This window comes from Meriones unguiculatus, chromosome 14 (genome assembly GCF_030254825.1).
Source record: "Meriones unguiculatus strain TT.TT164.6M chromosome 14, Bangor_MerUng_6.1, whole genome shotgun sequence".
NCBI lineage: Eukaryota > Metazoa > Chordata > Mammalia > Rodentia > Muridae > Meriones > Meriones unguiculatus.
This window is the reverse complement of record NC_083361.1, coordinates 38,390,654-38,402,926: the sequence shown is the minus strand read 5'-3', so window position 1 is coordinate 38,402,926 and position 12,273 is coordinate 38,390,654. Positions and strand designations below refer to the sequence as shown.

At 45.9% G+C, this 12,273-nt stretch overlaps 1 protein-coding gene across 8 annotated transcripts in view; it reads right to left on the bottom strand.

Moving 5' to 3' along the window:
• The window catches only part of Nav2 (neuron navigator 2), a 348,443-nt gene that overhangs the window by 142,218 nt on the left and 193,952 nt on the right, over positions 1-12,273 (bottom strand). For all 8 annotated transcript variants that reach the window (XM_060367213.1, XM_060367205.1, XM_060367207.1 and 5 more), the window contains 2 exons: positions 6,608-7,706; positions 3,114-3,226 (listed from right to left, as the gene is read on the bottom strand). In XM_060367213.1, the coding sequence (XP_060223196.1) occupies positions 3,114-3,226; positions 6,608-7,706 (1,212 nt within the window). The remainder of the gene's footprint in view (positions 1-3,113; positions 3,227-6,607; positions 7,707-12,273) is intronic.

The following is a 12,273-nucleotide window of genomic DNA, read 5'->3' as shown; positions in this document are numbered from 1 at the left end:
CTTCCAGCGTGTGCTGTTAACTAGCAGCTGTATGGTCTGTGGTGAAGAAGTTGGTCTTCCTCACTTTCTAATTCCAGACCTCTTAAATGAGCATGGCCATAGTACCAGTCTCCAAAGAGAGTTGTGGGGAACACATGGGCTATCGTTTTCAGCACTCTTTGCAGAATGCCTTTCACAAGCCTTGACACATGCCAGCAAGAGCCACTGAGGAGCAGAAGAGCTGTAGGGCAAGGTGCAACCTGCATTCCTACATCTGAGTAGAACTCACACCGATCCCAATGTCATAAGAAATGCATCACAGACAGGCTAAGAAGCTGTGTGCCTCTCGAGACGGCCTTGCTTTCAGTTCTTTAGCTACATTTTTTTCATTTGGTCTTACAGGAAGATGAGGAAAGGCGAAATAACTATAGTAAAGATTTAAGAAATGAAAGTATGTTCAGGAGAGATGGCTAAGCGGTTAAAAACATTTTGCTGCTCTTTCAGAGGACCTGCGTTTGATTCCTAGCACCCTCATGGTAGCTTACAACCACTCACAACTCCAGTTCAAGGAGAATTGACTCCCTCTTCTGGCCTCTGCAGGCATTCATATGGTATACAGACATACATGCAGGCAAAAACATTCATTACACATAAAGAAACCTGAAAGAGAAAAAAAAATAAGTATTTCCCTCCTTGTAGCAACTTCAAGGAGAGCTTAGATCAGAGACTCACAAGGATCTTTAAATGCCTGCAACTCTTTTCAAGGAAGAAACTCTACCTTAAAAGAAATCTCCGTGTAGCAGAATAGAACACGTGACAGGACCAAGCAGGATTTACCTTATGCACTGAGTAGAACTCCCAACCACTATTTTTAATGGAACAACTGTCATCTAAGAAATGCCATAAAATTAAGCTTTCCCCCTGAGATAGGTACCAGGCTCCTTGGCCTGGCAGTGGGAGTGACGGGAGTGCAGGGGTAAAGAAACGATATCCATGTGGTTATTTTAAAAGAAATTTACTAAAGCAAAATGTCTACTCTGAAGGTGTAGCTGTTTTCGGTTTTCTACTTCTTTTAATCCAATGAAATTTGGGAAACATTTTCCTCTTATCTGAACTGTGCTCAAACTTGAATTTACCTCCAAAGTGTTTAAAGAACATACACACATACACACATACACACATACATACATACATACATACATGTTTATATGTGTGTGTATGAGACTTTGAACTCCTGATCCTTCTGCCTTTATCTCCCCAGTGCTGGTATTACAGGTGTGTGCCACAAGGTTTATGTGGTGCACGAGATCGAATCTAGGGCTTCATGAATGGTAGACTGGATTCTATCCGCAGACCCAGAGTGAAGGTCTATGTGTCTGTCCTACCTTCTCTAAGAGCCTTAGGGGAATGCGACTGCATCATCCCCATGGGCTGCCAACCTCTTTCATTGCAGGTTAGCAGCATTTATTCGACAGAAGACTGATGCTAATGCACCAATGCTCTGCATCACTCTGGGCGCAGCAGTGAGGCAGAGATTTTATTTAGCTCATCTCATCATAAAATCTTGCCTTAGAAAGAGGGGTGGTGGGTTGGAGAGATGGCTCAGTGCTTAAGAGCACTGATCGTTCTTCCAAAAAAACTTGGGCTCAATTCCCAGCACCCACATGGCAGCTTACAACTATCTGTAACTTCAAGATCTGACACCCTCACACAAATATACATGCAGGCAAAGCATTGATGCACATCAAATAAAAATAAATAAATTATATTAAAATAGTGTTTAAAAATTTTTTAAAAATTAAAGTAGGAGTGGGAGTAAGGCCAGAAAAATGTCTTAACAGCAAAAAGCACTGGCTGTTCTTCCGGAGGACATGGGCCCACATGGCAGCTCATACCACCTGTAACTCCAGTTCCAGGGGATCCAGTTCTCTCTTCTGGACTCCACAGGCACTAGGCACACACGTGGTTAATGTACATATGTACATATACATTAAAACTATATTTTTTAAAAAGATTCATAGTTCATAGTTAGGTTGGTGGGGGAGCTCACAGGTAGAACACACCCAAAGTGAATTCTAACTTCTGATTTTCTTCATCACCTCAATCGTGTTACACTGTGGGTGGGATGGAGAATCAGTGAATAAAGTGCTTGTTGTACAAGTATAACGACCAGAGCTCGGATCCCACAGACTCACAGAAAAACCAAGTCTATCATCCCAGCACTTGAGAGGCAGAGGCTGGGGATCCCTGGGACAAGCTGGCTAAGCTAGACAAGCTGGAATCAAGCAGTGAGCACTGAGTTCGGTGGGAGACACTGTCTCAATAAATAATATGGGGAATGATCGTGGGAGGAGCCTGGTATCAACTTCAGGCCTCCACATACGTGTGTTCACCTGCACACACACTTGTGACCACATTCATGCACTCCACATATGAACACACACAAGGACTGCAATGGTACAACATCAACATTGGGTCCCTGGAACTAGAGTCATGGATGGTTGTGAGCCACCAGTGGGTCCTGGGAATCGAACCCAGGACCTCTGTGAAAGCAGCAAGTGCTGGTAACTGCTGAGCCATCACTCTAGTCCTACATGTCATGATCTCTTTGGTTAATGGCAAAAAAATGAAAATATGTTTTTAATTTGGGCTTTCATAAAACTGAAAACAAATCCACTATTTTAGATTTTTTTTTTTTTGGTCAAAAAGCAACTTCATATGAAGGGCAAGCAGCATGACTCAAAGTTAAGCACTAAGCCTGGTGAGGTGGCACACGCTTTTATGTGGTGCACACTTTTAGGTGCAGCACTCAGGAGGCAGAGGCAGGCAGAACTTCGTGAGTTCAAGACCAAGGGAGTCTAGGACAGAGAAACCCTGTCTAGAAAAAAAAAGTTAAGCACTAAAGTAGTCCTGGGTCCAAATATGGTATGCACTTACAAGTAAGAGATTTAGTAACAGTTCTGGGAAGGAATGAAAAGGTTGTGAGTGAGAAAAGGGAGAAAGAGAAGAAATAAACAACGGAAGAGAGCATTTTTGCCTCTGCTTGGCTTCTGCATTGCTGTGGAAGCCTACCTAGCAGGTGCTTCACGAGGTCCTCCTCACCAGCCACCACACAGTCCAGGGCCCATACTTACCCGTGAGCTCCTCCAGAGCAGGCTGCCCACTCTTGGTGAAGTGGCTGGGTTCCAGGCTCACGCCTGCTGAGCTGGACTCGGCAGTGACATTCCCTTCGGTGTCCGTCTGGGACCTTTACATACAAATCAGAGCAAACACAATCATCAAGAGTGGCAACCATCACATCTGAGCCACTGGCAATGGCCTGCTAAGGCTGTGGAATAGAACTGGCCAGAAGATTGAGTCTAAATAATTCAACAGCCACGCGTGGGGAACTCAACTGAACTCGGAAAGATGAAGTATTCAAAGCCCAAAAGGAGCCATTTCTCAAGGAGAGTCCAACCAGACACATGTACACACAGTATTTATTGGGTGGTTTGGACATTCAAATTTATATCAAAAAGCAATGGGTAGGTAACCTCAGCACCAGCAAGCAAAGCATAAAGAAGACTCCGCTGACAATCCCTTTCCCCCCAAATGCTCTGAACAGTATGAGGAGGTCAGGAGTAGGTGCCAAGCAGCTGTGTCTGCCCTCCAGCTTTCTGATTCACAGCTCAGATCCTCTGACATGAAAGATCTCATTGACTGTGATTTCAACACATGACTGAAATGTGCACTTTCCCAACCCTTCCTTCACGCCCTTTTGTAGTAAGAATTTTGGTGTCTTTAAAAACACAGTTGTGTTATGTGAACATGTTTTTGTTATAATCCCAGGTGTGGGATACAGGGCTGCTTCAGATTGTCCACAGCCATTACCTACGATTGCCTCATGCTCTGGCAGGGTGTGATTCTGCCAGCTGAAGATAATTTAATTCTGGGGGGGGGGGGAACCTCTAGAGAGGGTATAAAAAGACCAGTGCTTGAAGAAAGGAGACAGGGCTGTTCCTCCTGCTGGTTCCTCCTCCTGCTGTTGTTAGTTTATCAAGTGGTGGAGAGAAAAGAGACAAGAAGTTGAAGATTTCCTGCTGAGAGGAAGACTGGACTTCAAGGAACTCAACATACCTATCCAGCAAGAAGTAGTCTAAAAAGACCTCAGTGACCCCTCTCCCCACTAACCTTCTGTCTCTCCTGCATGGGCCTTGTGCATGCATTGCATGTATTCTAGCACCTTCTAGTATAGAGCAATAGCCCCACCCAATAAGAATGTGCCAAAAATATAGATGTACTGTGGGAGATAAGCTGGTAACTTCAAACCACTCACTGCTGTTTTTTCTTTTTCTCTCCAGCTGAAGCCATCTACTCCTCGTTCCCACAGCTACCCCTTTTAAAGGTCTATCCTTAGCCCAGTGTTCTTGTTTACCGCACAGCCAGAGTCTGAAGCTTTGTCAGGACTTACAAATGCCCTAAAACACCTCTAGCTCAAATATTATAAATGAAAGTCAGAGCTGGAGAGATGGCTCAGAGATTAAGTGCCCTGGCTGTTCTTCCAGAGGTCATGAGTTCAATTCCCAGCAACCACATGGTATCTCACAACCATTATAATGAGATCTGGTGTCCTCTTCTCGTGTGCAGGTGTACATGCAGACCACTGCATACATAATAAATAAATCTTTAAAAAGAAGTCAGGCAGGTATACAACTAGACTATAAATGTACTGCTAAAGGTTTACATAGTATTTTTTAAATTAAATTTTCTCTCTCTCTCAATGGGGGTCTCTCTACATGGTTCTGACTGTACTAGAACTCACTCTGTAGACCAGGCTGACCTTGAACTCAAAGATCTGCCCACCTCTACTCCTGAGTGTTGGAATCAAAGATATGCAAATTACCCAAGTACTTAAAATTTGTGAGACTTTGGGGCTGTAGAGAGAGCTCAGCAATTAAGAATGCATACTTCAGCTGGGATACAAAGTGAATAAAGTGTAATTAATATAAAAAAATTAAAATTAAAAAAGAACGCATACTTCTCTTGCTGAGGCCCCAAGTTTAATATCCAGCACCCACAAGTGGCTCATGATTACCTGTAACCCCAGATCCAGGGGCTCTGATGCCTCTGGCCTTCACAGACACCTACATTCACATGCACATCTTCACCCATGTACACATAATTAAAATTAATAAAAATAACTTTGTAATTTGGGTGATTCCATACAAGAAACCACGTGAATTTCTGCCTTCATCCAGTGGAAGGAAGGAGAGGAGGGAGGAAAGGAGAAAGGAAGAAAGGAAGGAAGGAGGGATGGAAAGATGGATAGGTTGGTGGGTGGCTAGATGGCTGGCTGGCTGGCTGGCTGGCTGCGTCTGGGAATGCTGAGCTCAGTCTCGTGGGGCGCCACCTGCTGGGGCTGAGCAGCGGCGGTGCCCTCTAGAGGGGCACTTGATCACTGCAGCCCTGTACTGCACCTGCGGGTCATTCCACACAATGCAACAAACCCTGGCTGAAGCAGCTGGGCTTAGACTTGAGACTACTGAATGTTGTCAACTACAGTTCTTTCACTGTACATGCAAAGATTTCTGCTTTAAAGATGTTTTTATATTTATTTTACATTTATGACATGTATGAGTGTTTTGCCTGCGTGTATGTATGTGCAACATATGCACAGCACTCACAGAGACCATAAGAAGGTATCAAATCTGAACTAGAGTTACAGATAGTTGTGAGCCGCCATGTAGAGTTCCTGGGGACCAAACCCAGGTACTCTACAAGAGCAGCCAGTGCTTTTAGCCATCTCTGCAGCACTGAGAATCCTAAACAGAGAGAGTAAGACAATATGATCCCGGTAGTTAGACAGACTCAGGTTTTTTTTGTTTTGTTTTGATTTTTCTTTTTTGAGACAAGATTTCTCTGTGTAGCCTGGCTATCCTGGAACTTGCTCTGTTTCTGAGATGGGAATGGGACAGCAGACTTTATCCTAGTATATTTCTTGTTCTATAATGGACTTTGTCAATCTTTTGTTGTTGTTTGAGACAGGTTTTTTTTTGTTGTTGTTGTTTTGTTTTTTGTAGCCCTGGCTGTCCTGGAACTCACTGTGTAGCTCAGGCGGGCCTTGAACCTGGAGATTCACTTGCCTCTGTGTCCCAAGGGCTGGGAATAAAGGTGTGCACCACTACTGCCCTTGTCAATCTTTTCTCTTCCTCATTCATGCCTTCCTAGAAAGCCCCAGCAGGTAATACGGACTGTGAGACCCCTCAAATCCCAGGCCAATGCTACCATAAGAAAGCTTACATAGCAGAGCGATCTTCAGTAAACTTAGTATAGGTTATAGTTCATTTTGGAGTGTAGGTTACAGTTCATTTTGGGTGACACTAAAGTGGCCACCTTGCATATTCAGGCCCACATGCACCTAGTGCTTCTGAAATGCCCTGACCCCCACACATCTGGTGAAGCCTTCTTATCCTGGAGCCAGCCTGAAATGTCCCCTACCTTGGCACTGTCTTGCTATAGTGATTGCCCACTTGAGTGCCCTGGGATGGAGCTGTGCATTATTTTGGCTGTCGGCTTACACGTTTCTGGACCCTGCACTAGCAGAGCCAGCAGCTGGGCTCTTTCCCCAGGGATAGCAGGGGCTGCCTACCTGTACAGAAAAGGTGCAACCGTGGCTGTGTTGGGATGGCTGTATTGCTGCTGAGGCTGAGGTAGCTGAACACTGACGGTATTGCTTCCAGTGGTCTGGGTGGTCCCGGTGGAGCCACTGACAGTTTGGCTGCTAATGCTGTGGTTCAGAGTGGTCCCTCCAGGGCCTTTTCCCTCCGAGGATGCCAGGCTGGAGGAGGAGCTGGAGTGTCTGCTGTCTAGCTGGGACTTCTGGGGAGGAAGCCCTGAGCTCAGCTTTGCTCGGCTCCTCTCTCCTTCCTTGGGAGGTACAGGGGCACTTGGGGACTTCCCAGGCGTGTTCTTCATTCCTGGTTTTGGTATGCCGCTGTGTGATGGAGCTGTGGCCTCCTTCTTGATGCTGTTGAGCTTGCCCCCTTTGGGGATAAAGCTGGCGATCTTAGAGGACTTTTTTGGCATCTCAGTCACAGCCACCCCACTGAGTTCTTCTTTGGGGTCTTCCTTGAGGTCAGGCCTATCAATCATGGAGACTCTCTTGGTGAGTTCCTTGCCCTTCTCTTTTTCCTTTTCTTTCTCCCGCTGTTGTTTCTCCTTCTCTTTCTCATTGCCCTTTGGGGAGCTCTTCTTGTTGGTGAGTGCCCTGCTGAAAGTCCGCTGTGCAATGCCCTTGAGTGCAATCTTGGGGCTGCTGGATGCAGGGCCTGCAGTTGAAAGTGCCCTGTTAGCAGCCTCCAACTCTTCGCTCTCTTCAAAGCTGGGCAGGATCTCTAACCGCTCACAGCTGGTGTCCCGGGATGCTGAGGCCTCCCCTGCCTTAGAGCCCCCCTTACTGTTGAAAAGTTTGAGCTTTTCCAACATGGATTTCTGATTGTTGGGAGCAGGCTTCATGGCTTCAGGTGTGGGCTTGGGGGCTTCAGGCCCAGCGGGTTTGACAGAGAGCATGGATGACGTGGCACTATGCTTCACACTGAGTGACTTGCTGCGCCAGGGCTTAGAGGTCATGCTGGGCTGGGGGATGGCTGAGGAGGAGCAGTTAACAGGGATGGAAGGGTTGTTCTCCAAGGAAGCAGGGACATTTTCGCTCATTCCGGGATGGGAGGAGGCCGAGCTTGCCAATGGCTCTGAAGAGACAGAAAGGGAAAAGGACCTGAATCATACCTACTGAGCTGCTCTGAAGATGCAGGAAGGTCAACCGTGGCTACCCAGGCAGTCATTCCCCTCTCGTATGCCCTGAGATTCCATTCCTGGAGGTGTGGATTATCTGTGGTTAAAATTTAAACCCAGTTCATCCTCTTGTCCTCCATCATGCGCTGTTCACATGGCACCTCCCCCAGCCCCACCACATCTTGGTTGTGTCTGCTCTGTAAACACATGCCAATCTTAACAGTAACATGCAGAGCTCAACTGAAAATGTAAATAATCTACCGAAAAGGAGAGAATCCTTTCCCATCACTACCACCTACCACTCCTGTGGTGTATGAGGGTGTAGGAAAGAAATGATTTGAATTATTTAACCCAGATTTCCACTTATGCACAACAATCAGGAAATACCCTGATTGTTTTAGGAGATAACTTATCATAGATATTAAAATAAAGCAAACCAAAATAAAAAATGAGAAACCAGTAATTTTAAATAAAAAATGTATCACTCAAAAAGAAGTGGCTACTTCCTATCAAAACTTGTAAGATTTTTCTATGCTGGCTCTTTTCTTTCTTTTTTTTTCCTGATCTGGTTTCTCTGTGTAGCCCTGGCTATTCAGGAACTCACCCTGTAGACCAGGCTGGCCTTGAACTCAGAGATCTGCCTGCCTCTGCCTCCTGAGTGCTGGGACTAATAGCATGAACCACCATGCCCAGTCTAAAGAATTTCACTTTGTCCCATCCTGTTTGGAAAAACAGGTGAGGAGATATGTAGTTGCCTTCTCTGCATTCACATGGGAATTGATAGTGGAGAGGAATGAGGAGTTCTTTCCTGTGAACACTTAAAACCCACACATCTCCAGGTGAGTGTGAACCACCAACCTTTTGGTTAACAGCCGAGTGCACTGACCAGTTTGTCGATGGAGACATTATGCTGGCACGTTCAAAGGCTTACCAACAAGAGAGGCTTTAAAGACCCTTTTTACTCAAGACCACACTCTGAGCACCAACCCCCACCCCCAACACACACACAAGGCAAGAAAACACGGGTTATCTGAAAGTCAAGGCTTCCCCTTTGGCACTCAATGCATGTTTCCTTGCCCACAGTCTGTTCTCAGAAACCCATGAAGATATTTCCAGACAAGTGCCAGGACCATTCTGAGAAGTGTGGGTGCTCCTATAACTGTTCTGTTACTCACCACGGTGGCCCAGCACCAGGGAACCCCCAAACTGCAGCCCCTTCTTCAGATGGAACAACCATGATCCATCAGTGGCTCCAAGTGCCAGTAGCTGCTAGAGAAAGTGGCCAGAAGACAGAGAAAACAGCCTCTGCTGAGCACTACCCCCCCCCAAGCCCAACCCCATCAGCCCCTTAAGAGAACACTGTTTGCAAAGTCACAGTGACAGGACTTACCTAGCAGCAGCTACTTTCTCCCACAAGGATTCTCTAGGAGAAATTCTGCAAGCAGAGAGGCTGCCCTTCCAATTGTCACAAGTGTTTTCGGTTAAACTGCTCATGTTTCTAATTAACTTTTGTCATCCGCAACTACTCCTGTGCCCAGAAGCCTGGCAGGATTAACGGCTGCTTCCTCGGCGCTCTTTCCTTCCCCCACCTCCCCTTCCTAATACCTATGCTCTGCTGCCTTCCAGCAACAGAGTAAACTGTACATAGAGCGGCTTTTGATGATTTAAAAGTCAACGGCTGCTAAGGCTGGGTCAAGGCAGCCCTGTGTGGGGCGCAAGCTGGGAGCTGGGCAGTGAGGGAGCTGGCTGAGTCCGCCCGCAGCTGCATGGGGAAGCCACAGCTCTGGGTGATCCAAAGCAGACCTCCCAATGTTTTAAAACACATCCATCTTCCTGACTTACTGGGGAATTTGGATTTGGAGGGGAGGGTACTGCACAACTCCTCTACCAAAACTCACGGGTGTTGCTGGATCTTTTCCTGGGCAGAACCATAAACTGGCTTACAAACTAGACGAGTAGACCTACCTACACCCCCAACCTGTCAGAGGGTCTGCTTGGCTTGACACTCTCCCCCACTGGCCACCGACCCCAGATCTGCAGGTACACCACTCAACATACTGTTAATGATGTTCCTGCTCCCCTTTTGCAAGAGAGGAAACTAAGGCCAGGCAGGGCTGCTTGTGACCATGTTCTTTCAGCTAAAATGGAATGGCTGGGATTTGAACCCAGGTCTCCTGATACAGTACTTTCAGGGACAGCACAGTAATGACCCTTACTTATTTGTTCAGTTTTGGTTATCATTAAAGGCACATTCTCATACATCCCAGGCTAGGCTTAAACTTGCTCTACAGCTGAGGATGACCTCCTGCCTCTACCTTCCCAGTTTACCTTTGGTTTATGTGGGGCTGGGAAGTGAACCTAGAGCCTTGTGCAAGCTAGGAAAACTCTACCATTTGAACTCCATCTTCAGCCCACCACCTCCTTCTAAAGAGAGCACATAAACATTAGTCTCCAATGCTCAGAGTATTTTTCAGATACTGCCTTTCCTTCTGCTCTACTGTAGATGATGGTGATATCCATAATGGGCGAGCCACACCCCTCAGCAGGAAACAGCTGGACCACAGAAGAAGTCTCTTCTGCTAAAGAAAGTTTTCAAGCCAGAAGCCACTTTTCCTAGTAAAATTGCCTTTTCCTTTACCTGGGATCTTATCAGAAGCTAAATGAAACATAGTCATCAATCCACCCACCCACTCACCCTTCCACCCCATCCACCCACTCACCCTTCCACCCCACCCACCCACTCACCCTTCCACCCCACCCACCCTCCACCGTGCACTCAACATGTTCATATGAACATTCACTTATTTATCAGCAGGTCACACACATCAAATGCTGTTCCAGACACTTGGACACATCCACAACAAAACAAGGTTCTCTGCTTTTATGAACTTTACATTTAAGAAAAAAGAAACAGAAAATAATTCATTGATACATCATTTGTAGGAAAATAAGTGCTAAGGAAAACTAAGCCTGATTTGTAAGAAGGAGGACGATATGCAGGGCACGGAAGTCCGTGAGTTTGAGGCCATCTTTGTCTACACAGTGAGTTCCAGGGTTACAGGGTGAGACCCTGTTTTTTTAAGTAAAAGGAAAGAGGACAAACTATTTCTACTGTTTCTGAGTAACACTCACATTAAAATCCCTGTGAGCCTTTAAGAAGCCTCATGGGGTCAAGCCATGGCCATTTTTGTTCCACAGAGAACCACAGGCTTAGTCTTCACCCCCCAAATGCTAAGCCCTTTCACTGTTCCGTGTGGTAATGCATAGAGTATTTCTTTCTTTTCAATATTCTCCCTCAACAGTTTCTCAGATGGTGTTTACTAGTGGAGAAAGCTGTCTGGGGCAAGGAATTGTCAACCTTGTTAATTCAGAAATGCTGGTGTCCTGGGAAAAGAAGCCTGGTGTTGGGAGGGAGAGGTGGGCTCTCTAAATGAAGAGAGCTACTCTAATAACTAACAGCTCTTGCTTTTTTTCTCATGTATATGAGCCTTCCCCTTCCTTACAGCAAAGGAATGTAAGTTGGGGGAGGGGAAGGGCAAGAGGAGCAGGAGGAAAGCATACAGGAATGTTCTGGGCATCCTATCCCTACAGTGCCACACGGACCACTGTTGGGAAGGGAGTTGCTTTTCACAGCCCACAAATGAGTATTTTTATCCTTTTAAAGGTATATTGCAACTAGCCCATTTTAATGAACCATTTCGTGTTTATTATATGTACATATAAATTTCAAGTTGACTTAAAAACATGACATAGAGAACCGCAAGTGGTCCACAGAGTTTGTGAAAGTCATACAGGTTTGTGAGCAATGCAGGTTGAAGAAACACTATTAAACCCAAAATACTTATTTTTATATTAAACCTATTCCTATTCCCAAGTCAAACTGGCTTCAAAAGTCATCTGAAATGGCTACTTTTGGCACTCAATCTACCAATGTCTTTGAAGGGCATGGAGTATGTTGCTGACAATGGCTTGGTCAGCAATATGATCTAGTATTGATGAGCAAAATTGAGTTTAAAATAAGCACATCATAATTCATTCAGCAACTTGTAGCCATGTGTCTGCATATAAAGATGAACAGCACTGAGACACTCTTAAAAGCTACTCTCTCACCCCAGGTCCCGCCTCTGAGAAAAAGGTATCAGACGGGTCTGATGCTCTTTGGGTGGATGACACCTAAATGAACATCAGTACAAAGTCCCAATTTATTTCTAATATCAGAGATCAGACCTCTACTCTTGCCTGATGCGTCTAAAACAAAAATGGGGAACTGTAGAGAGCTGCGTAATGCCGCGCCTTAAAGATGGCGCTGGTTTCCACCTTCCACCTTCCCGATGGTGAGTGCTCTCTGTCACGAACAACTCCACATTTGGCTAAGGCTGAGGATCTGGCTTGCTTCCATGTATGTGGACCTATCTGCATTGCCCACGTGGCATGCTGGGGTTGGCTACCCAGAGGCTATTTAAGCTGTGGGCTGGCTTTCCCCAGGGTCAGATGATTGTTCAAGGTTCCTGAATAAACTGCATT